The sequence below is a fragment of the Eleutherodactylus coqui genome, chromosome 3, assembly GCF_035609145.1.
Source record: "Eleutherodactylus coqui strain aEleCoq1 chromosome 3, aEleCoq1.hap1, whole genome shotgun sequence".
In the NCBI taxonomy this organism is placed as follows: domain Eukaryota; kingdom Metazoa; phylum Chordata; class Amphibia; order Anura; family Eleutherodactylidae; genus Eleutherodactylus; species Eleutherodactylus coqui.
In genome coordinates this window covers 272,352,364-272,379,916 of record NC_089839.1, presented here as the reverse complement: position 1 = coordinate 272,379,916, position 27,553 = coordinate 272,352,364, and the positions used below count along the sequence as shown (strand labels likewise).

The 27,553-nt window shown below is 44.9% G+C and overlaps 1 protein-coding gene across 1 annotated transcript in view; it reads right to left on the bottom strand.

Annotated features, from left to right (window-relative positions):
* Positions 1-24,808, bottom strand: part of QSOX1 (quiescin sulfhydryl oxidase 1) — a 44,277-nt gene extending 19,469 nt beyond the window's left edge. Inside the window, exon 1 of the mRNA XM_066597434.1 lies at positions 24,519-24,808. Coding sequence (XP_066453531.1) covers positions 24,519-24,753 — 235 coding nt within the window. The 5' untranslated portion in view covers positions 24,754-24,808. The remainder of the gene's footprint in view (positions 1-24,518) is intronic.
* Positions 24,809-27,553: the final 2,745 nt, after the last annotated feature.

The following is a 27,553-nucleotide window of genomic DNA, read 5'->3' as shown; positions in this document are numbered from 1 at the left end:
CTCCAGGAAGAAGAAAAGGAACATGTGCTGAAATTCAACATTCTTGATCCTGCTTTCCCACACCATCATCAATCAGGAAAAAGTCAAGATGCCCCCATATTCCATTTGATATGGCCACATGACCCTAGCGACGTCCTCTACCCCTCAAGTTTTTATGCTCTTTTTATTCTTACACTACTTTGCTGCTAGATTACCATTTTAATAATTGCTTCATTTTGGCTGTACCTTTGATTTCTTCTATTTTAATGGTTTGCAATCAAATCTCTAGTTTTGTTGTCTTCTAGTGTGGCCAGTTTCCAGTTTCGTTGATTGTTAAAGCCAGAATTTTGCCTCTAGTTTCGGTGGCTGCTTCTAGTTTCACCGGCTGGCTGTGATTGGCTGAGAGGGCTGTCACTCAGCCGATTCAGCCAATCAGGGCAATCTCTTGCTGGGAGGCTGGGAATTCAATCCCCGTCACTAGCAATCGCTGCTTTGCCGGCTTGACAAGTGCCCAGCAGCCGTCCAAAAGTTCTAAAAGCAGTGGTGGGGATCCCGACGGTACCTGAGAGGAGAGTATTGATGCCACCTGCAGTCCTATGTAACACCACAGATAATACAGTGATAACTCTTAGGACAAATAATGCGGTAGATGTGACCTGCAGTCCTATGTAACAGCACAGATAACGCGCAGCTCTACATTAGGTCGCTTTTTTGGTATTAAAAAACATTTAATTCTCTATTAAAAGTGGTTTGGCGTGTTTTTTGGAATGCCTAGAACAAACAAATTGGATTTACATTGGATTCCTATGAAAATAATTACCTCGAGTTTCATTGGTTTCAAGTTTGGCCGATTGCTTTTAGATGGATTACCAATGAAACGAGAGGTTTGACTGTATTTGCTTTATTCTAAACAAGCGAAAGTGGTCATGTGACTTGATCACATGACACCTCCTACCGCTAATCCCGCGGCTTTTAAATATCCTGTAATTTCTTATTTAAGCCAGATGAAGGTGCCAATGTGGCGCTGAACCATGCTGCTTCACTAAACAGTATTCCTGCACTTCTCTGCCTCTTGTCAGGTGCGCCTAGACCCCCTTCTTCACCGTAGGATTATCTACAGTTTTACGGATGAGCCTCTGCTTGTTCCATTGGGGAGGCTGCTGCTGACGTATGGGGCTGTAACAGTATTAGAAGAACTGCGTAGTATGTGTACCCAAGAGATTACATGTGCTGCGGGCTCAGGGAGGTATGTGAAGAGTCATTTAAAGGCTACGGCCACCTTTGGGACCATTTTATTATAAATTAATGTTATTTAGGCATTGTTCACATTGGAGTTTCTGTTCTCTTTCGATTTCCATTAAAATCCAATGCCATTTCAACCCAAATAATGCCAGAGAGCATAAGAAAATCCAGACGGACTCCATTATAGTCCACGCTGTCCATCTGCTGCAGTTCAAGTCCGGTATGTGCCAGACCCACCACTTCCGGTTTGACCGTTGCTGAGCTCCTAGGATGGAGCTGATCAACCTATTTACACATTGCAACTGGGAGCAAGCCCTAAACCGCGTGTAGTTTGTGGCAGAAAAGCATTTCTGACATAGGGTTTTATTTAAAAAAATTTTGGTTTTTGTAACTTCTATATAATCACTGTATATGCAAGCTGCAGAAAGCCTTTCACTAGCAGTGCTGGCAGTGAGCTTGTCTGATGGCCCAATCTCCAGCTCCCATGAATGGTCTTCTAAACTGATTTATGACCAAAATAATCAGCTTAGGTGGTTATTCAGAAGTTATTAGAAAATACTACAAAAAGCCCTCTAATAGGAATGATTGTCTTTGCCGAAGTCCCTTTAACAATTGTGCCGCAAAGCCTGAGCCATTAGGCCTTGAGTTAATAAAGGCTGAACCATATCCTTGTAATCATGGCACACATTTGCTTTGCCCTGGTTATCCATTAGAAGTTACAAAATTAGATGAGAGGCACATGAAGTTTGTAAAAGAGGTAGAATCATGAGGCGAAGATAACCTGTTGGCAGTCAAGGAAAGCAAGGACTCAAGTAACTACCTGCTCCACCTTCTCACAATCATAGGGTGTCATTTCATGAACACCCAGAGTCCCGTTTACTAGGAATAACACCCCAGGAATGGATCATGTGGTTGGGAGGATAAAAAGTTCATCTTAAGTAGTGTAGATCATAGATGTGCCAAAGCACTGTTCTTTGTACACAATCTAAATGCAACCCAGAAACCAGCCCCTCTGCAGTCAGCCCACCCATGGCTTGACCACATGTGGCCTTTATCCTTCTCTTTCGGGAGACCCTTGCTTCACTCCTTATTCTGGTGGTGCTTCCTTAGAAATTGTTCTGGTATACTTCCTTGAACAGAGTCCTGCACGCTGAGCGAGTATTTATGTATACGGGGGGCTATTTACTATATTCTCTTGTTACATACATGCTTTGGATTACTCATGTAACCACCGTTGATGTATTATTTTTTTGGGTGGTCTTTCCCGGCTACAGTAGTGTGTTAAAAAAGGTTTTAATATGTTTAGTCTTTTTTGGTATTCATTTCAATAAAATTTTGCATAGGATATTCACTCATTTTCTAGAGTTCTGCCGTTACTTTGCTTGCAGCCCTTTTTTCTTCTCAGTTGTGTATTTTCCCCATTGATTTCCATAGGTTTAAGGCTGAATTCACACGGGTGTATATCGGCTGGGTTTTCACGCCCAGCTGATATGCACTGCCCCTCTGAGCATTGGTTTACAATGCATAGTGCACATGGGCGTATTTCCACGGTGTAAAAGCACCAGGCCAAGATAGTGCATTTCAGCTGGGCACTTCTACGCCGGCAGCAGCTGCATGGACTCATATGGGAGCGAATGACAGCTGCCGGAGAAGGGAGGGAGTTTAACAGCGTGTCTGCTAAACTCCCACCCCCTTCCCTGCTCCTCTCCGCCTCTTGCCGGTTGTTTGCAATGGGAGGGGCAGGGGCGTAGCTAAGGTCTGTTAGCTGTGGCAAGGGGGCAGGAGCTTAGCACACTAGCTCCAACCCCATCCTGCCTCCTCAGAGCTAAATTGTCCCCCCCTGCCCAATGCCAGCGTATATGTGCCGGGCCAGGGCCGTCTAAACTTCGCGCCGGCAAGCGAACGTACAAATGCTGACGCCCGTGTGAATCCAGCCTAAAAAACAACAGCAAAACAGAAAAACATTGTTTTGGTGTAAATAAATAGCGCTGCAGAATGTGCCAATTGTTCCATTACACAGAAACTGAAAGCAAAACAACAAACAAAAACACAAATCAAATGGAAGAAAAAAAAAATACAAGAAACTGAACTATTTATTTCCATTTTAATTCTGCATCTCTGCTGTAAAAACGATGGAAAGCCCGAACACAGGCTGAACGCTAGTGGGAATGAGCCCTAAATGGGCTAACATGCAGGATAGTGGGGAAATATATAATTCCCATAGCAGCCCTGCAACTTTATAATCAGACACCTCCAGCCGCCCAGGGACTTTCTGCAATTCTCTTATATAGGAGACAGTAACTCCAAGTTGAAGCTTCAGAATAAGTTCAGGGTTGTGACTCACAGTCTGGCTGTGTGAACTTATGCTAATGCTGGGGAGGTGCACCAACCCAACCGGTCATTACAGATTAGCTCCTTCATACAGGTAATTGTACACAGGATGTGCCTTCCTCTAATTACAGCTCTATGAGGGACCTTTCCCAAAAACTACAGAAACACAAAAAACGCTGGAGGGGCAGAATGCCACGAACCGGGATGTAGAACCAAAGATAAGAGGTCAAATGCACAGCAAGGCGCAGGGATTCTATTCTTTTTCGGTTTAAAGCCCCATCAAACATCTATATAATATATACATTGCAGGTAGAGGTTGAAGGAGTTGGCTACTTTTGCTATGCAGTTGTATACAATGTAGTATATGGCTTATGCAGTGCCCAGCTGGATAGAAAAGCCCGACAGGAGGTGCGTTCAGTGGGGGGAGGAAAGTATACTGACAGAGCAATCTATAAGATGCCAGAAGGACTTTCTTGGGATCCATAGTGGTGCAGGAAGCCGTGTAGTGTGTGGAGCATTCCCTGACACATGTGACATGCATGTGCTGTAAATGCCATAAACCAGAAAATAGACCAAAAATGAATAAATCCTTTAAAACTTGCTTAACACTTCAGTACGAGTTCACATATATTTGTACAGCATTGTTTTCCAAGTCCGTCCTGTCTATACAGCATAAAGAAATATCTTACTTTAGCGATAAACTTGACTAATCCATGTATAGTTTTTTTCCTCTTGATATACGTTTTTATGATGATATTGGCCACTAGTGGGTTAAAATTATTGAACATGTGACTAATTAGATGCAAGGGGTGTGTGTGCTTTTTACTCACCGCGGCGCAACGTATTTGCACGCATGTCTGCGCATAGAACTGTACTTTCTGCGCATGCAGGGCCAGTACACACGTGTGACACAAGTCTTTCTGTGGATTAAAAGGCTATTAGCTTCAGATGTGTTTTTTCGCCCACAGTGTTTCACGCTTCCTCTTGCGGATCTGCGCACCTACCATAGACTTCTATGGAAGCCTTTACTGTACAAAACGCAGAAGGACAGTAGGTCTGATTTTTTTCCTTGCGTGCAAAACATGCTCATAGAAACAAACCCATCGAAATCAATGGATTCGATTCTCCGTGCTGTGCGTGCGTATATTTTATGCATGCAAAAACATATGCAAATAGGCCATGTGGGGAAGTCCTAAGGGCCAAGTATTTGTGGTTGAAAGCCTCCGTTTTTATCTTATGCTCCTACATTAGTGGTATTTTTTTTTATCAAGGTGGAATAAAAAAAACACAAAACTTATTTATCTTCTGAAGGGGTGGAAGAAGTTTCGTAACTTAACTGCAGATCTCCCTGTTAATACAGGTAGGTGTACAAACGACCAAGCAAGTCAAACAACCAATGGAAAAGCGTTTGCTCATTCGTCGGTGGATCGTTGATCCTTTTACACGTTCCAAAAGGTCAGGCAAATATTAAGAGGAAATGCAAGCATAGCCTCGAGGATATACCGCCTTTGGAGAAAAAATAAATAAATAAAAACTTTATGGCTTATTCAGACGTCCGTATATCGGTCGGGTTTTCACGCCCGGACGATATACGCTGTTTTTCTTTGCAGGGGCAGGGGGAAGAGGTGGGATTGGCCAGGCGCAGTGCAACGAGCTCCCACCCCCTCTCCACTATTTGCAATGGGAGGGGGCGGGACTCAGCTCTGCCCCCACCCATTGCAAACAATGGCGAGTGGCAGAGTGGAGGCGGGAGCTCATTGCACTGCTCCTATCCTGCCTCCTCCCCCTACAGAGAGGGACAGCGTATATCGGCCGGGCATGAAAACCCAACTGATATAGAGACGTCTGAATAAGCCCTTACTCCACCCGCCCCGTCCAGTAAAGGAGCCCTATGCTGAGCTGTACTGCAGTGTAGTGGATATGACCGATTTGCAGCACTTTGCAATAATCCAGAATGAAGAGAACAGCTGATAAGTGGTATCGGCCGATTAACTAGTTCTTTATATACAGTAAAGTGGCATTTGCACCGTAGACATTTACAGCATAACCGCAGGTTAGTTGGAAATACCCCTTGATTTTACTGAAACGCTCAATATAATACATGAAACCTCCCCGTAGTCTTAATTTGCAGCGAGCGGGTCCACCCACTGTAAACAGTCAGGACTCACGTACATACATGTGCAAACATTTGCTTTGTCAGTTCTCTGAATCTGCTCTCGTTTCATCACAGGTCTGGGATCACAGGGCTTCGTTCCAATGTACAGTCCACCAAGTATGAATGAAAGCGGTTTTGTCCAATTCTATTTGTTATCCATCCGTATTTTTTAGCACACAACATTCTTTCCCCCAGAACTGTACTTTAAAGGCAACATAATGACAAACTGAGAAGTTGTTCCAAATGGGCTTGTCCTGCGCCCAACAAAAGGAGGCTTCCTGGATTTATCAGAATATGCAATAAATGTAATGGGGGGGTTTCTGAAATTGTAAAGTTATCCAGGGAACGGCATGTAAAAAAAGGAAAAATGAAAATAGTCCTCACCTCGTTAGTCCCACAGAGCCAATGCCGTCACTCCACTCTCCTGAAGCTTCCGTAGTGGTCACATGTCATTCATGTGACTTCTGCACCCAATCACTGGATTCGTCAATCCTGTCATGTGACAGCCGAGGCCAATAATTTACTGCAGCGGTCATGTGAATGATGAATGGTACGTGGCCACTGCAGGAGCTTCCTGGACTGGATTGTGGTGGTGGGAGCAGAGTGACGGTACTTTTTAAAAGATGATGTGAGCACTTGGGGTTTAGTCACTTCATGGATCACCATCTCTGGGGCAAGAAAGCTGCCAGACACGTATGAAGTCACTCCAACACAATGGATTTTAACATTGATCAGGAAAGAGCCAGGACATCAAGGGCTACAGAAACCTTGGAACAGCGTGAGGCTCGAATTCTAAAAGAGAAAAACAGAGCCAGCACATCAAGGCATTCCCACTTCTTGCTGGAAGGTTTCCATATGATTCTCACGAGGACTACGATCAACAGACGAATATTATTGGAAGAATGGACCAAATTCACTCCGTCAAGATAAATCAATCTAGGAGGAGTTGTCTTTTGCTGCAGAACTCAGCATGCAGTTACATCTCAGGCAGATATGCAATAACTATGGTGTAATTAGATGAACAGTTGTCAACCGAGTCCCTAAAAGTGGTTCCACCCTCAGCCTATAAAAAGGCTCCCGGAGGCTACTCTAGTGTCGTGGAGCTATTTATCCACTTGTGTAGAGCTTGTTGACCAATAGACGCCTCTATGACACAATAGAAGAGATTTTGCCCAGTTAACAGAGTTTGAGAGGGGGCGCATTATAAGAATGTGAGAAGCTGGATGGTTGTATCAATGAACTACCTGCAACGGAGTGGAACCAGGATGTCTTCAGTGATGGATCCAAATGTAGTTTGGGAACGCACGACAGCAGTGTTCGTGTCTGGAGACCACTGGTGGTGTGATGGTCTGGGGGGCCATCACATACGACAGTTGGTCACCCCCAATAGTGGTACGAGGGACAATGACAGCTCAGCGATATGTTCAGCACATCCTGCAGCCACGTGTGTTCCTCTCATGGCAGCTTCTAATAGGCTTCCACAGGATAATGCTCGGCCGCACACACAAGGGGGTCACAGGAATGTCCCCACAACATTGTCACACTTCTGTGGCTGCCCAGTCGCAGGATATATTGTCAGTAGAACATGTATCAACGTTACAATCACACATAGAAAGTTTTTCTTTAAATTCCGACAAGTTCTTCTAGGTGCTTGATGTTGTTAACAATGAGTGTATATAGTCAGGCAATGCAGAATTCTCAAACTAAAACTTTGATTTAGCCATTTAGTGGTTTTTCATACGTTGCTATAAAACATTTATATCAATTCATATAATTAAATGTGGATTAAATGCCAGAAGGAAAGACATCGTGAATCCTATGAAGAATACAGAGACGATTTCCTCCGCAGAAGATTTGATCCCATTACCTTGGGGTATAAACCTGGCAGGACGACCATATTACAGTTTCTAGAACTAGAGCGTTATATTTCACTAACCTGGTAATTATTGTGCCTATGTTTCCAACCAAATACAGTTTGTAACCAACTTGTTCCATTCCACGCTTGCAGTCAAATCCATCCCAGACGACACAGGAAATACTTTCCTTTCTAAGAAAGTTATCCGTCGGCAAGTAAAAGACATTCCTCGGGGCATAGCTATTAAATAGATGTAACCTTATACAACAATATCACATGGTTTATTCCAGACTTGGGTTCTGCTAAGTCCATTTTCACAAATTTTATTATTTGCCACACTATACTTAAAAAAAAAAAAAAAAAAAATTATATGTATATATTGTTTTCTGTTACAGAATAGTTCCCTTAAGCTGCATATTTTTGTTTGGTCTCAAAGAATTTTTGGAAATATTGCAGTTTCATTTCATAGATACATAATGCTGTTCTCTGTAGCAAACCACAGACATCCCTAAAGTGGTTACTTGCTGTTCAGTAAATCCCCTATACAGCTTCCGAAGAGTTGGTTCAGCAAGAAGGAGCTGCACAAAAATGTGGCACAGCGAAAGAACCCCTGTCCAACAACTCTGCTCAAGAGCCAGCACCTACAATAACCCACGTTACAGGCCAAGCCAGGGATCCTCCAGGACTCTAGTGATGGTCTCTGGCAGCGGCCGGCTTCCCTCTTCCTCCTGAAACACTGAAGCTCAGCCAAGCACATTGCCCATGCTTACGGGGAAAGTTGTCCAGGACAACAAGCAAAGTAAATGTCCACGTCTGGACACCATTACAGTTTAGAATTAATCTACATAAAAAGTTGGGTAACTTTTGAAATCGATGCCATATCCTGTACCGCTCCCGAGTTACAACTTGTGTCTGCGCACAGTTCCAGGTTTCACAGCTGAAATTTCCCTGCTTTGTAGCAGACTCAGGATGGATTCACACAGGCGTATGGGTTTTTAGCCCAGCCGATATATGCTGCCCCTCTGATGCATTGGTTTAAAATGCATCAGTGCACATGGGGGTATTTCCGCAGCTTTGGCCCCACGGCTGGCCAAAAGGGTGCATTTCCGCCAGGTGCTTTTACGCCAGTGGCGGCTGCATAGACTCCTATGGGAGCCTATGACAGCTGCTGGAGAAGGAACGGAGTTTAGCAGCATGACTACTAAACTCCCACCCTCTTCCCTGCTCCTCTCTGCCCCTTGCCGGCTGTTTGCAATGGGAGGGAGCACAGGCGAAGCTAAGCTATACCCCCTGTGCTAACCTCTCCCATTGCTGGCTGCGACAAGGGGCGGGAACTTAGCACACTAGCTCCCGCCCCGTCTCCTCCCCTTGCTGAGACACAGCGAGGGGGAAGGAGGGGGGGGGGGGGGGGGGGGGGAGAACAGCTTTGCAGAGCTAAACTGTCTCCTCCCACCCAACGGCATTGCGGCCTTGGTGTATATGAGCCTGCCCAGGGCCATCTGAACGGGCGTACAAACGTTAGATTTAGGCGCCCGTTCACACGTTTTTACACCGACGGCAGGCAAACGTAAAAATGCTGATGCTCGTGTGAATCCAGCCTCAGGCTGTAATTACACGGGTGAGAAATTTATGTGTGTTCTTTCCAATGCAATATGGGTAGAACTCGCACGAGTAAAAAAAAAAAAATCCATTAATTTGAATGGGTTCATGTACATAAGCAATTTTACAGTTGGATCAACGGTCTGAGTTTGGAAAAAAAAATTGCAGCATATCTTATGTTGGTGCCAGTCTCACACGGTAAGAGGGCATATAATGTGCGGAGACCAGTACCTCACACAGCCACTCACATCATCCACGTTAATACAGCCTTAGGCCAGTCTCACAGGGGGCGTAACACAGAGATTAGAAGCCATTGATTTCAATGGGTCCATTCACATTTCCATAGTTTGTGTGCGCATTTTGGTTGTGCAGAAAAAAAAAAAAAGAAAAATTAGAACATGTTCTATTTTTTGCGCGTTTGCACACCAAAAGTCCACATAAAAGGCAATTGAGGGTGTGTGTGTAGGACGGAGGGGGGGGGGGGGGGGCAAATACACATGCAATACGCAGAGATCTGTGAAACATTGCATAATTGCACTGGAAAAAACACATCTGGAACTAATTGGCCATTTCAATCAATGCATTTTTTTTGCTGTGTGCTAATGAACATGCCTTGTGTGGGCAAAAAAAAAATTCTATAAAATATCCTGATGCGCACACAAAAAAAACGACCTATTCAGTGCACAAGATCCTGTGTAGCAGACCTTGGTGAATGCATAGAGCTTGCTCTGGAAGCTAAGGGAGGAGTAATTAATCAGGCATTGTAACAATTAATCATAGAAAATACCAAGAGTCCATTCATGCGGGTGTATTTTCTGTCCATATTTTTCACTGACTGGATACGGACGGCATATGGACCCACTGAATTAAATTGGTCTAGTCACAATACGTTTTTTACACAGACCAATGCTGCGTGTTAAGAAAGTGGCATGTCCTAAATCACGCATTAAAGTGTATGGATGCCTTAGGGAAAAAAACCTGCAAACGCGTATTAACATCCATGTTCACAGCGTTTTCTTTGCGCATGCCATTTTCTGTAGGTTGTGACAAAACTGACATCACTTGAATCTTCTTGAGTTTTGCGTGCGTGGAAAATAGATAGTGCGATTGTTCTCAGTAAGAACAACCAGGTAATCTTGTAGATATGATACCTTTTAATGGATAACAAAAATACATGTTACAGCAAGCTTTTGGGTCTTCTATCGACCCTTCATCAGGCTAAATGGAATTTGTTTGGATGGGGCACATATATAATATGCAATAGCAGAGACGACACCTCTCTTGATCTAAATAGAAATGTTCCCACACATAAATTTGAGACTGTTCTGTACTCAAAACTTAAGACACCAGACAAACTGAGCTGAGACAAATACTTAATCAGTCCACTGAGCTCAGGAATGTGACAGTTTTATGATACGTCTATAAAGCCCCCCAACAGGACATTCACTGCACAGGATCAGGTACACAACATCTACAACAGCTCTACTGGCTAACATGGTACCAAACCCCACTTTTGAAAAATGGATATACAACAGGGACATAAATACACAGCAAAAACATGTTACACGTACATACACACGCTGTGAAAATGATGCGTTTTTAACAGACCAAGATTACATACATCCGTGTTTAGTTCAACTAAACTGTTAGATGTATCTGCGGACTAGGAGGACTGCGGGCTCTAATACAGACGGAATTTTACTACCCGTGGAGAAAAATACTCTACAAATACAATAAAAGAAAAGTCTGTCGCCGAGTAAATATTTGTAAATATTTAGCCAGGACTAACATTTCTGCTGTGATTTTATAGGGACTTTGTAACCAAGGTAAAAATCGGTATGCTCATAATCTCAATGCTGTTTAAACAGCGATTCTCAGGTTTGATATCTCCGCCATCACTGCGCTCCTGGTATATGGAGATAGTGCAGGCATCCCAATGACTTTTCCCATATTTGCCCCAGTGCAAGTGCGGAGATTTGGATGATAAATTCCACAAACATCTCTAATTTATAAGGAACAATTATCGATACAAGTTCTTTCAAAATGTGCAAACGCTATAAACCATTGTAAGAAGACGGTGACCGACACAGGAATTCTCTGAATTGCCCTCTAAACCTCAGCGTCACACACCGCCATCTTATGCCCTGCACCAAATAGAACAACATTTCCACACATGTTGGAAATTCTGCAAAATTTGCCGTGAATTTCCCATAGTGGCATAGAAACCCACAGTCTCCTAGGTCATAGTGCCAGAAAGGGGTGGCAATAGGGGATGTAGTCCGTGCCACCCGCCTGGTAATTAGCAGCACATGAAGAGTTTCAGACTTTTAAGAAAAGGTTTATAATCGATCAAAAAGTTTAAAAAAAAAAAATTGAAGAGAAGCACCTTTTTTTTTTTTTTACTGCTATAGGTGATTTTATGAATGCAAAAGTGATAACCGTTTCCCTTTAATTCAAGAGACACCTGGGATATTTTTAAAATGTCACAGTGCTCATAAAAAGGTAGGACTCCTAATTCAGACTAAACAAGCTCAGAGGCTCCATCTCGCCCAGGTCTGGCCTGGCATCACTATGCTTAAAGTTAATTACATATTTAACTCCTTCCTGTACATATATGGCGTAGCAACCCGTAAGTTCCCGCATTGCGCTGGACATGTACAGCAACGAATACCGGGGGGCTTAAAGTGATATCACGACTAACTCACAACCGCGGTTTTGCTACACTCCCCGGGATTGAACTTAGTTCTGATCCTGCTGATTTAACCCTTTTAGATGCCGCTATCTATGCAGACAGTGGCATCTACAGTGTTTGGAGAGTGCTCGCTCCTTTACCCTATTGGCATTTCTGCCGTGGGAACCATCAGCACCCTGTGATGCCGTGCCTGTGAGTATTCCTGTTAGTGATGAACTGATAATACCTTGAACACTAAAAGATTTTTCAATATATTGTATACAGTGGTCCCTAGTCTATTGCGGGGGTTACATTCCAGAGACCCCCGCGATAAGGGAAAATCCACAAAGTAGCGGCGTTATATTTACACAAATGAATCTGTCGGGTGAACTGCCAAACAACCGCAAAAGAGAACAAACAGACCGATGCTACGATCAGTGAGCCAATCAGTGCCCAGGATACAGAACACATTCAATCAGCCAATAGTGTGCCATGTACAATCCCGCGTTGGCAAGCGCTAGTGGCGTACTGTGTTTCCTGTATGTACCCAAAAATTCAGCAATAACGCAATGAGCTATCGTCCATAGACAGGAGCCCTACAAGAAAAAAAAATAAAAATACACGGTCAGAATTGGTACGATGGTACCAATGAAAACTGCATCTTACCGCGCAAAAAATAACCCCCCACAGTGTTAGCCCAATGGAAAAAAAATTAAATAAAAAAATTGACAAGGTGTTCTAGATTTCTGAGGCCTGTGTTTGAGGCATGTTACACACTAGGGCACGTGTGAGATATTTTTAAGACGTGCTGATGTGGTTAGAAATATTACATTTTGTTTCTCATTTGTTTTCCTGTAACACAACAGAAGCTATTAAAATTGAAAATCTGCAAGAAAAATGAATTTTTCGCATTTTTCCAGCACTTTGCTTTAGTTTCTGTGAAACACCTAAGGAAATAACAGATTTTGTTAATGCCGTTTTGAATACTGTGAGGGATGCAATTTTAAAAATGAGGAGGTTCATGGTGGTTGCTAATATATCGGTCTCTCAATGTTACTTCAGAACTGAATTGGTCCCTCCAAAAAAAATTTGATTTTTGGATATTTTCATTAAAATTTGAAAAATTGCCCCTGTATTTATACACTTTCAGAAATCCAAAGTAAGGAAAGGGATGTTTTCAAAATGTAAAACATACAGAGCAGATATGGTAAATATTAGTAGCCATTGTGTGTGGCATGATTATCAGTCTTACAAGCAGAACAATTCAAAGCTTGAAAATGGCAAATTTTTCAAAACTTTTCTGTTCATTTAGGAATTTTTTATATAAATAAAATGCAACATAATCGATCAAAATTCACCACTAACAAAAGTACAATGCGTTATGATAGAACAATCTCAGAATCGCTTGCATAGGTAAAAGCATTCCAAAGTTACTACCACTTAAAGGGACACGTCAGATTTGAAAAATAGGGGTGGGGGGTATGAAAGGCCAAAACTGGCTGCAGGGGGAAGGGATTAATGCTGCTCCATTTAAGGCGTATAAAGTAGCGAAAACCCCACTCATTTCAACTTAGTGCATTTTACATGTAAATTCATTTAAACTGAAGTATATTTCCATCTTATTAGTAGTGAGGCGCTGCAAGCACTGTGCATTTAAGAGTTTGGGGTAGTCCTGAGCGGTGGGCTCTCCCACTGGTGGGAAGCCTTCCCCAGATTACTGTGTCTGTGAACTCCCTACTACTCAGGTTGTATAGGATTCGAATATGCCCAAGTACATCATGCTTTAAAGGAGTTGTCCGGCCACACAGGGTAAAAATTTTTATAATGCTGCTGCTTTCCTTTCAGTAAGGATAGGAACAGACAGCATACAGGGGCTCAAACCGGCCAGTAGATCAGCTGCAATGTCAGTTTCTTACCTTAGACTCTGATGTTCATTGCAGCTTTCAAAGATGGCGCCTCTGTGCTGCCTTCTCACATGCCCTGCGCTCTCCCTCCTCTGTGTGCACGCTCCCGATGGTAGTAAGAGACATGAAAAGGCAGGATTTCCCTCAGCTCACGTGCTAGCCCTGCCCACGACACGCCCACCTCTATTGAACTGCTCTACAGTCTCTCCCCGCCCAGGCCCTGCCCCCTGCTAAAGTAAAGTAAAACATTTCCCCACACACACATGCCCTCATAGTGCCCCTCTCACAATGACCCCCCCCCCCCCACTTCTGTCAGCCGGGTCCATGCACATACACATCACTGCACCCCCCCCCCCCTGCACACATCCATCCATCCATCGATCTCTCCCTCTCCACCCCCCCCCCCTTCCCCCGGGACTTCTGTCAGCCGGTCCGTGCACACACACACACATCACTGCACCCCCCCCCTGCACACATCCATCCATCCATCCATCCTCCCCCCTCCCTCGAGAGCCCGCCCCTCCTCTCATTCTTACCTAGGAGTTGAAGAGCCAGCAGACACGCCTCCCCTGCAGGCAGCTTCCCAGGCTGAAGTTTTTCTGCACATGCGCAGAGCTGTGCTGGAGAGGCGCGTCCCCGGTCGTTCCGACAAGAAGAGGAGAAGAAACTTGTCGGAACCAGGAACCATGGCAACCGAGGAGCAACACGGGGGGGGGGGGGGCGCAACCCTAAAGGTAAGTGAATAACTTCTGTTTGCCTAATTTACAATGCACAATGTATATTACAAAGTGCATTGTATTGGGCAAACAGAAGTAATGAGACCTAATGTTTATGGCCGGACAACCCCTTTAAGTATTGTAGACAATATCAGAAGTCAAATCCCTATTTGGGGTAAGAGGGGTCAAAAAACTGTCACAAGTCTTTCTGGATTCAGTCTTAGTGTTAAAAATGGCCAAATAACATATCACTATTCACCTGCTCAAATATGGGATTCAAAAGTGATGACAGGTTCCCTTTAAGGCCTGCCAAACTTCCTTGACTTTTCTCCAGCCTCAGTTCAGTGGGAATTGTTCCCTGAACTGAAGACTGAGCCAAACTAGTTGCTTAGGACTCACTGCTTGCCAACCCACTTGATAAACTGTTAGGCAATATACCATTTACTATTGGTGTCTTAAGGCTGCTTTCTCACCAAAAATATTAGGATCACCAGGGGTCTGATCGCTGGGACCCCTACAGATTAAATCCCTAGAACTCCCTAGTGAATGGGGTGGTAGGTATTGGGCATGAGTGACCACTGCCCCAATGTCTATAGAGACAGCCGAGTGCAGCACTTGGCTGTCCGTTCCATATAAGTATACAGAGAGGTGGCCACCCATGCACACCGCCTTTCCATTCACTAGAGGGACTGTGGATGCGCCCACTTGTGATCCCTGAGGCTCCCAGTGGTCAGACGCCTTGTTGTCATAGGTTTATCATCTAGCCTATAAACAGCCGATAATCTTTGGTGGCATAACCCCTTTAACTTTATTTTCTATCGAGGGCTAGTAAATTTCTTACCAATCTGCCACCTGAAGGGCCAAATTCCCTCCTAGAGAGCACTTACTGGTTCCTAAAGACTATAGTATTTTTTTCCATCCTTGGTTTACTGAGTTAAAACTATAAGAAGTGCAGTACTGGGACATCAGCCATATTACACCCGGTCTCTTAAAAAGGTCCATAGAAGATTCTTCCATGAATCACGGCTATAGGCCTATCACGGACTACAAACCGCTTGTAAGTGAAGCCCATGCTTTCCTATGGGTTCTTTCAGGGTACAAAATATCTCATGTGAAAGAACCCATTGGAAACCCTGGGCTTCACATACATGTGCTTGTAGGCTTGGAGCGATTTTGTTGCCCGTGTGAAAGAGGTCATATGCACATAGATGGGTTCAGGTGCAGCCAACTTCATAAGAGCGTGAAACAAAGCAGGTATTCTTCATACTAGAAGAAAACTTTCATGGAGGCACATCATACTACAGCAACTTTGCACAATTTTGTATTCTTAGGCCGCCTGCAGACGGGCGGAAATTTCGCGGCGGGATTTCCACCGCTGGAAGCTGCCATAGGATTGCGTTAAACGCAATCCTATGCAGTCAGCCGCGGTTTGGCCGCACTAAATCGCAGATCCCCGCACAGAAACTTCACTCACCGGCCGCCGGCTGCCTGGCAGCTGGCACATGAAAGAGCCGGGGCCACGGGAGAGGTGAGTGCCCGCGCCGCTCTCTGCAGGGGCTCGGGTCAGGTCCCGCTGCGAGGATTCTTGCAGCCGAATCCGACCCGACCGTCTGCAGGCGGCCTTATAGAGACATGATCTGTATTGTAAATGGCTGTCAGAGCAAACAAAAAAATGGAAAGAGGACACCGTTTAAACATCTACATCTGTGCCGTCATGGGGAACTCCTCCAAGTAAGGGCTTATAATACAAGAACATGGACTTTGTCTTGCGACGTTTAAGTAAACAATAGCGGTATTAAAGGGAAACTGTCAGCATGACCGCACGTGTCAAACTGCCTAAAGCTACGGATTACGGAGGTATATTTGTTTGCAGATCTCCCCCGCTTGCAGTTCTTACAGACATCATACTTCAAGAGATTGCCTTTTAAAATTTACCATGCTGCAAATCTTGGCCGACCGGTCCGGTGGGTAGACTGAACCATCTCTGCTGCCTGGCATTCCTTCTGTAGCCTCAGACTGTGCGATGATCCAAATTTCGTACATGTGCCTGCAGATCCCACCCCAGATGATGCACAGATCAGTAGGTTCTTTTGTATGCAGATTCAGTTCAGTCATCTGTGCATGCATCGGCAAGGATCCCACTTCCAGGAAGACATGTCCCTGATCAGCGGTGCCGCAGGGATAGGGGGTGTCATCCACAGCGCACAGTCAGAGGAGGGGTTATGGAAGGTATTCTGGGCAGCCGAGATCTGCATGCAGCATGTGAAAGTTTAAAAAGCAATTTCTTGATATGTGAGGTCTGCAGGAAATATAACCAGATGAGATTGGGAACCAACCTCAATGATTTGTAGCTGTGAGTGAGCTGAGAGATTCCCTTTAATAGCGCTACCTGCTGTCAGTGTTCACAGTGTAGAATTAAGGTCCTTTTAGACGAGCCAATTGTTGTTTGAACGAACGAGTGACGTCATCGCTAGCTCGTTCGGCCGCACATCGATGACTCGTTCAAATGAAAAAAATAAATAAATAAATAAAATCGCTCAGTCTTTCACATTCCCCACATCAGCGAATGAGAGGGAGGAAACGAGCGACGGTTAACTGAACGATAAGTGAATGAGCCAACCATGTTTTTTATGCCTGCCTCAAACGGACTAACATTAACCCTTTCCAATCCACTGTCTGACGTCTAAAGACATTCTAATTTGAAGGCTGTACAGCTCCAATGTCAGAAGACGTCCGGCAGGGTATTCTTACTGTATATTACTGGCCGCTCTGTTGTCAGGGGTCTCTCCAGCATGTCACATAATGCAGTACTAGGTCTAGTCAGCAGATGGCGCCATTGTATAATGGCAGAAAGAGAAAGCCCCCTAGGAAACCCTGAATCCAAAATTGAAATTCCAAAGGGTTAAGTGCATGATTTTCGTTTGGTTGTTGGTGCACATTTAGACGGAACGAGTCGCTTAGTTTTTAAAAAAATAATAATCGTTCCGTCTAAAAGCACCTTAAGCCATTGTTCAAAATCACATAATAGAGCCCAAACAGTAGTTGCAACAAAAAACTAAGTGTGCCAGTCACAATGCCAATGAAACGCTACACTTATCTTCCCCACAGCTTACTCCTAACAGGAACATACCCGAGCAGCCACTCTGCATTCAGCATTGCCTCACTGAATCCCGGACACCTGCTTGGCATGAGGTTAAGTAGCCTAGAGCCAAATGAGCCAATTGTGACTACTATGGCTATAAAGTTGATGACTATCTGGATGGATTAACAGGGCAATGGTGAACGTTTCTTTTTTTTGGGGGGGGGGGGGGGGGGGGGGGGATTTTTTGTTCACTTAAATACATATATTTTGGGCCGACAATTTTTTTGCAATAGGGTTTGAATTTGCTGGAAAAACGTTACAGCTCTTGATGTATTTTTTTGAGCCAAAGCCAGAGGTTGATTGAAAAAGAAATGGGAACTAAAAAGGTATGTTCAGACTGGACAGGTCTGCAGCAACTCTGCTGAAGATCCACAGTAGTAAAGATTCCAATCACTTCAGAAGGGTCGGTGACCCGGGGGTTATTCTCATTGCCAGATTTGGAGTTGGTAAGACCTTTTTTTTTACCTTAGATGAGGAAAATTGTGTTCTACCTCCTTGGGTCTCTGCCTTCCTCTGGATCAAAAGGCTGAACTAGATGGACAAAAGTATTTTTTTCAGCCCAACATAATAATAATCTTTTACTGTATAGCGCCAACTTATTCCGCAGCGCTTAACACTAGATTACACAAAATAGTGCAGCTTTTGTTGAAGATTTAGTTGTGGAAAGTCCATCCCCTAGGCCGCTTTCACACGGCTGAGAAAATCGTGCAAGATTTATGTGTTGTGAGACGCGATAAGAACCTTATTCTTTTGAATGACAGAAAGTAGCCATATACTTACTGATACAAGAGGGCCGGCATGAACACCACATCCCTCAATATGCAGACAGCCAGACTGACAAATGGAGGAGCCACGGCACAGGTGAAGGTACTGATGAACAACCACTCACACACCTTCCTTATATTAATGGAGGCTGCATAGAATGTCAAGCCACATGGTACATGTAGTGCACCATTCAGGCTTACAACCTATTAATGACACCATATTTCCATCCAGCGGGCTGCCCTGCACCCCACAGATGAACCACAATAGCATCCTGGGCTCCTCCAGAGATCAAAGCCACATTGCATGTCTCCAGATGGTCCCATACATGTTCTATGGGTGATACATCTGGTGACCAGACGGCCATGGACGTGTGACAATGTTGTGGAGTCATTCCTCTGATACCCTTGTGTGTGTGTGGCCGAGCATTACCCACAGGAAGTCCTGAACATATTGCTGAGCCGTCATTGTCCCTCGTACCACTACTAGGGGTGACCAACTGTCGTAGGCGATGACCCCGGACCATCATATCAGCAGTGGGGGCAGTGTGCCAATCCACAGCACAGGCCAGATTGAGACGCTCAGTTTTAGGTCTCCAGACACACACTGCTGTCACCTGTGCCCATACCAAAACTGGATTAGTCACTGAAGACAACCCAGTTGTACTCGATAGCAGTTCAGTTGCACATGGAGATGATGGTATATGGGTGTCAAAGACAGGCACCATGAGACCAAATGTTCCTCAGTCAAGAGCCTGAAAATGGTTCCAAAAGACACAGGGACTGTAACAATGGTGCCACCTGTCTCTGGATGGGCGAACATGAAACAGTTGGAGCTGCTAGTGCTCGTCATGCTACTGGTGGTCTGTCGAGAGCGTCCCGAGTCCAGTCGCCTTATGTGCAAGCCCTCACACATCCTCTGGTCTTAACATACAGTCTGGTCAGAACGGCCCAGTTCGTTGATACGACCATCAAGCTTCTCATATTCCAATAATGCGCCCCCTCTCAAACTCTGGTAAGGGGGTGAAATCTTCCATAGTGTCTAGTGGTCAACAAATGGAAGAAGAGGTCACTACACACAAGGACCCCTTAGGAGAGCTTTTTTTTTTTTTATAGACCAAGGGTGGAGCCACTTTTAGAGCCTCAGGTGACCAGACCGTTCATCTAATCATTTGCATAGCTGCCGGAGATGTACCTGCATGCCAAGTTTTGCAGCTAAACGCCATCTTCTTCTAGGTGCTTGATTTTGTAAAGTAAAACAAATTTAAAAAAACAAAACACTATATATAAACACACATGTACTGCAAAAAAAGACTTCAGAATTCACATTGTGCAGCTCTGTTTTGAGCTGAGAGCTGCAAGGCAATGACAGAGCGGACAAACCTCCTAGGATGGAGAACGCAGCATGCTGTCCTGCAAAAACAACTAGAAGAGGAAAAGCCTCAGCACATTCTGTATCCCAGAGCAGCAGGGAGGACTGCATATTTATAAGAGCGGCTCGTCTACGAGGACTACAGAACTAGGCCATGTTCTAAGCATACAAAGAAGTGACTGGGCAAATAATCCATTTGAAACCTGGACTGGTCTCCGTCTAGGGCCCAAACTCTGTTTTCTTCAAGTGTGGAGGAAAGGTAACAACAAGCACTCGGAATAGCAATATATTGTGCCTGCAATTTTATTCTAATTGGTCTTTACAGATGGGGTAGTAGTCGAATAGCAGGATTAGCACCAACGCAGGGGGTACTCCTTGCCTGTAGAGATGCTAGCGTCCCTGGAGTCAGACTGGAAATAAGGGAGATGGAACAATACCTCTGCAGTGCCACCTATTGGAAAGCAGCATTCCGGCAAGTCAATGTTAGACTCTTTATACAAGCTTTGTAACAATGACTGGGAATTGAAAGCCAAGCCAGAATCCAGCTGTTTCCGGGTGTTTGCCCCTCATCAGTATGCATTAGGTTTCTGACTTGGCTACCAGGAGGCCGGTGATGTGGGTCAGGAACGCTATATTTTTTTCCTTAGGGAGAGCATCTTGATAAGTCTTCTCCCTCACTCACCCTGGAGTCGGACTGGTGCATGTGCAGTTCGTTCGGCCCAAACTACCTCCACCAGCTTGTCTGCCATCCACAAGACAAGGAGGTTCATTAGACTAAGTCTCCTTCATCCATTGCTCCATGGTCTGGTTCTGAGGCTCACGTGGCCATTGTAGGCACTTTCAGCAGAGGACAGGAGTCAGCATGGACACTCTGACCAGTCTGTGCCTAAACAGCCTTATACAGACCACCAATACCCAAAATACCAAATACTTCTGCTCCAAAAGGGGCAAGAGCCTGAACGATTATAAGTAAATAGAGCAACTAAGACTAAAGAAAATATATATTGACCTCAAATAACATTTTCTAAAAGTGTATGAGTAGAAAAATTAAATAGGAATCTCCATGAGGAACAATGAAAAAAAAAAAGTATATATATTATATAAAACCTTTGCCCTGATCTGACGTAAGGTTAGGCTCTGTTCACATTTTCGTTTTTAACAGATCCATCTACAATCCCATAAATGCATTTTTTTTTTAAAAAGCTGCCAACCTTAAATAAAGGAAACAAAACACATTTTTTCCTTTTAAAGAAAAGACCCATCCAAAAACCCCAAACATTAGGGCTTCTTCAAATAAGCGTACGCTTCAGTGCAACGTATTTACGCAGGTAACGAGATTGCTTTGCGCATGTATCAGTGCATTATACTGTGCCTGTTATATGCGCATCAGACACCCCCTGCTGTAATTTAATAATATAGTAATCTTTATTTGTATAGCGCTAACTTATTCCGCAGCGCTTTCAGGCACGGATAAATGCCCAATGAGGTCCAGATCTGTTCTCTTTTTCGCAGAATTGCACAATTGTGTACCTCCCCTAGACTTCTATGGGGCCCTTTAGTGTGCAAATACGCAGAAAGATAAAGCAGGTACTATCTTTGGTTTTTAACACAACCGAAATGTGTGCAAGAAAAACCGTTAATGGATTCTATCCTCTGTGTATGACTCAGCTCAAATACATTCATGTGAAGCCGCCCTTAACCCCCATTAGTATAATTTTAGTATCTGTTTCAAAGGATCCGTTTTTTGAGTGTAAATAGATTTTTTTCCGCACTTCTTTCTGAACGTGCAGAAGAAAATGGATCCATTAAATGGATCAAATAGATTTCTGTTTTCATCCTTTTCCCACTTACAACATAAAAAAAGAAAAGAAATTTCCTTTTTTATTTTAGTAACACCCCCCCCCCCCTCCCCCAGCAAACTACAGTATTGTTTCCGTGAAGTAAACAAGAGGCTGATGGAACGGGCAGAAAGTAAAACCCCTAAAAGCTCCATTGAGAAAATGGGAGATTAAACTGAAACATTTGTTTCCATTTTTCTGTCTGTATGCCTAAACAGAAGTTCTCTATTTTGGAATACAGACAGAAAAATAGACACAAATGTTTCAGTTTAAACCCCAAACACAGAAGTGAAGAGATCAGAGTCTTACAAGCTTCCTGCGCTTACAGCATTCCCATACTGAGAAGTTATAAAACCTCTCCTTCAACCTTCGGGAAAGAAAACGAATATTTTGAGTTGAAAGTCTTAAAAAACAAGGCCGATGCTGCAGATTGCGTTCAGCAGGGGCCACAACATTCCTCCAACCCCGCTGTGAGCGTCAGAGAAGCCTGGAGTCAATGAACGGTAAAACAACCCTGTTGGCCCAATAAGCTGTGCAACTGAGTCAGATCATTTCATAATAACAGAGTCCCATAAATAGGTGGTAGCGGTACAACAGCACATGTTCTACAGAAATACCCCAACCAATATAGTCCGCGTGCGCAGATACGGATTTATCGGAGAGCATTTCTATGCCCACATATGGAAAGATTCGGGAATAATACGCCAAGCAACCTGTTTTCACAGATGAACCGCTTAGGATACGTACGTTTCAGAATCGAGTCGGATCATTTAGGTACTGGGACACAGACGCCTGGCACAGGGACTGAGTAGAGAACGCATGGTATCAGTAAAATTGGCTGATCTAGGGCCAGAATTTAAACTCTGGTTCTGCAACATATGATAACTCATGTATAATGCCAGAGTACTGCATATCATTAATCTGGGTATTGCACATTGTATAAGCAATCTATGGCACGGGTACTGTAAATTATAATAACCCATTTATGCCAGTGTACTACATATAATAATATCGGTCGGAGTACTATGGATTATATAACACAACTATGCTCCGTTTATATCTGGGTATTATATAGTACTTGCCCCATCTAGGTCCAGGTACTGTTTATCATAAAACCTCTACCTCCAGGTACTACACAATATTTATAATAAGCCATCTATGCCCAGGTACTGCATTTTATTTAATCCATCTATATCCCGGTTACCACATACAATATAACGCATCTATACCCAGATATTGCATATTATATAACTAATCTCCACCCGGATATGACAAAACATAAGCCATCTATGCCCGGGTACGCCACATTGTTAGCACCAAACCATCTGTGCCCGAGTGCTGCATATTATATAATCCATCTATGCCTTAGCTGCATGGTCTCGGAATCCCATTTATATCCGGGTACTGAATATTATATAGCCTATATATGCTCAGATGCTACACAATATTTACACTAAGCAATCTGTTCCATGTGTACTGCATATAATATAACTCATCTATGCCTGGATATGACTGCATGGTATATAACCAAACTATACCAAAGTACTGCATATATATTATATAACCCATCCAAGCCTTAGTACTGCATATAATATAACCTATGCCCAGATACAGCATATTCTACAACCCATCTATGTCCAAGTACTGCATATTATATGACAATATATGCCCGGGGACTGCTTTTTAGAATAATCCATTTAGATCCCAATATTGCATACAATATAAACCATCTATACCCAGATACTGCACATAATATAACCCATCTATGCCAGGGCACAGCATATTATATAGCCTGTCTATACCCGAGTACTGCATACAAGACAACCACCTATACCTGCATAACGAGTATTACAAACCCATATATGCTGGGATACTACATACAATATAACCACAAATACCCAGGTACTGCATATTATATAACCCATCTACACCCGTTTACTGCATATAGCACATCTATGCCTAAGTATTACATATTATAATCCCATCTATGCTGGGGTATTGCATATTACATCACCTATCCATACCTGGGTACTGCATACAAGGCAACCACCTATACCTGGGTAAACCATATTATAAACCCATCTATACTCAGGTACTGCATATTATAAAGCCATCTATGCCAGGGTACTGCATACAATATAACCACCTATACCTGGGTAACGCATACAATATAACCACCTATACCTGGGTAACGCATACAATATAACCACCTATACCTGGGTACTGCATATTATATAAAACACATCTATGCCAAGGTACTGTATACAATATAAACCATCTCTAGCTGGGTACTACAAATAAAACAGCTATACCTAGGTATTGCCCATTATAAACCCATCTATGTCAGTGTACTCCATACACTATAACCACCCATGCCTGGGGACTGCATACAACATAATCACCTACACCCAGATACTGTATCTCTTATCACCCATCTATACCCAGGTACTGTATCCCATATCACCCACCTATACCCAGGTACTGTATCCCATATAACCCATCTAGATACAGGTACTGTTTCCCATATCTATACCCGGGTGCTGTATCTTGTATCACCCATCTATACCCAGGTACTGTATCCCATATCTATACCCGGGTGCTGTATCTTGTATCACCCATCTATACCCAGGTACTGTATCCCATATCACCCATCTATACCCAGGTACTGTATCCCATATCTATACCCAGGTGCTGTATCTTGTATCCCCCATCTATACCCAGGTACTGTATCCCATATCTATACCCGGGTGCTGTATCTTGTATCCCATATCTATACCCGGGTGCTGTATCTTGTATCCCCCATCTATACCCAGGTACTGTATCACATATCTATACCCGGGTGCTGTATCCTGTATCACCCATCTATACCCAGGTACTGCAGATATAACCCGGGTATTGCACATCACAGTCCCGTCCTGCAGCCCACTCCTCGCACGTCCTACATGTATCTCACCCTTCACATCGTCCGCTAGTTTCAGCCAGCTCGGCTTGAATTTGCTGCAGTGGCCGCACCAGCTGGCGAAGAACTGGGCGAAGAAGCAGCTGGAGGAGTTGAGCAGCAGCGAGCGGGCGCCCTTCTCCAGAGACACCAGCGGGTCATGCTCGTCGTAGAAGTGAGCCTGTCCCGGCAGCAGCACCGCGGACAGTAGCAGCCACACGCCGAGGACACCCAGCACCATTCCCGGCATCCTCACACCTCTGAGCCCGAGCGTACAGGAGCGACATCCCGGGCAGAGGTAGAGGGGACCGCCCACACACCGCAGGCGGCAGAGCCCCGAGCCTGACCCCGCCCACACACCTCATGCGGCTGAGCCCCGAACCTGGCCACGCCCACACACCGCAGGTGGTTGAGCCCCGAACCTGGCCACGCCCACACACCGCAGGTGGTTGAGCCCCGAAACTGGCCACGCCCACACACCGCAGGCGGCGGGGCTCCGAACCTGGCCCCACCCACACACCGCAGGCGGCTGAGCCCCGAGTTTGGCCCCGCCCACAAATGCCCAAAAGGCGGAAAAGTGCGGTGAGAGCCGTATGAGGGCAGCCATCAGTAGCGGTGATCGAGACCCCCCCCCCCCCCAACCCCCCATGCTGGGGATAGTTAGGGGTTTATGCGCAGAGAGCCCCTCCACACCCGGGCGGCCGGCAGCTCTCCTTATTCTGGGCAATGTATCCAGAAATCACCGGAGACTTTAAATATTACTGACTAATAAAGAATATAAATGTTAGAAGTCTATAGGTGAGCGGCGGACGGGTGATAACCGCTGAAATACCCCCACACGGCTAGCTTTACCCACAGAAACCAGGAAAAAAGTGCCCGCTTTCTGCCGTCTGTCCGGGCGTACTGTCCGCTTGTCCTCCATGATACATGTACTGTCCGCTTGTCCTCCATGATACATGTACTGTCCGGTTGGCCGCCTTGATACATGCACTGTACGGTTGTCCGCCATGATACATGTACTGTGCGGTTGGCCACCATGATACATGTACTGTCCGCTTGTCCTCCATGATACATGTACTGTCCAGTTGTCCTCCATGATACATGTACTGTCCGGTTGTCCACCATGATACATGTACTGTCCGCTTGTCCTCCATGATACATGTACTGTCCGGTTGTCCTCCATGACACATGTACTGTCCGGTTGTCCTCCATGATACATGTACTGTCCGGTTGTCCTCCATGATACATGTACTGTACGGTTGGCCGCCATGATACTTGTACTGTCCGGTCGTCCTCCATGATACATGTACTGTCCAGTTGGCCACCATGATACATGTACTGTCCGGTTGTCCTCCATGATACATGTACTGTCTGGTTGGCCGTCATGATACATGTACTGTCCGGTTGTCCTCCATGACACATGTACTGTCCGGTTGTCCACCATGATACATGTACTGTCCGGTTGTCCACCATGATACATGTACTGTCCGGTTGTCCACCATGATACATGTACTGTCCGGTTGTCCTCCATGACACATGTACTGTCCGGTTGTCCTCCATGACACATGTACTGTCCGGTTGTCCACCATGATACATGTACTGTCCGGTTGTCCACCATGATACATGTACTGTCCGGTTGTCCACCATGATACATGTACTGTGCGGTTGGCCACCATGATACATGTACTGTCCGCTTGTCCTCCATGATACATGTACTGTCCAGTTGTCCTCCATGATACATGTACTGTGCGGTTGGCCACCATGATACATGTACTGTCCGCTTGTCCTCCATGATACATGTACTGTCCGGTTGTCCTCCATGACACATGTACTGTCCGGTTGTCCTCCATGATACATGTACTGTCCGGTTGTCCTCCATGATACATGTACTGTACGGTTGGCCGCCATGATACTTGTACTGTCCGGTCGTCCTCCATGATACATGTACTGTCCAGTTGGCCACCATGATACATGTACTGTCCGGTTGTCCTCCATGATACATGTACTGTCTGGTTGGCCGTCATGATACATGTACTGTCCGGTTGTCCTCCATGACACATGTACTGTCCGGTTGTCCACCATGATACATGTACTGTCCGGTTGTCCACCATGATACATGTACTGTCCGGTTGTCCACCATGATACATATACTGTCCGGTTGTCCTCCATGACACATGTACTGTCCGGTTGTCCTCCATGACACATGTACTGTCCGGTTGTCCACCATGATACATGTACTGTCCGGTTGTCCACCATGATACATGTACTGTCCGCTTGTCCTCCATGATACATGTACTGTGCGGTTGTCCTCCATGATACATGTACTGTCTAGTTGGCCGTCATGATACATGTACTGTCCGGTTGGCTGCCATGACACATGTACTGTCCGGTTGTCCTCCATGACACATGTACTGTCCGGTTGTCCTCCATGACACATGTACTGTCCGGTTGTCCGCCATGATACATGTACTGTCCGGTCGGCCGCCATGATACATGTACTGTCCGGTTGGCCGCCATGATACATGTACTGTCCGGTTGGCCGCCATCATACATGTACTGTGCGGTTGGCCACCATGATACTTGTACTGTCCAGTTGGCCACCATGATACATGTACTGTCCGGTTGTCCTTAATGACACATGTACTGTCCGGTTGTCCTCCATGATACATGTACTGTACGGTTGGCCGCCATGATACTTGTACTGTCCGGTCGTCCTCCATGATACATGTACTGTCCAATTGGCCACCATGATACATGTACTGTCCGGTTGTCCTCCATGATACATGTACTGTCTGGTTGGCCGTCATGATACATGTACTGTCCGGTTGGCTGCCATGACACATGTACTGTCCGGTTGTCCTCCATGACACATGTACTGTCCGGTTGTCCACCATGATACATGTACTGTCCGGTTGTCCACCATGATACATGTACTGTCCGCTTGTCCTCCATGATACATGTACTGTCCAGTTGGCCGCCATGATACATGTACTGTCCGGTTGTCCTCCATGACACATGTACTGTCCGGTTGTCCTCCATGACACATGTAC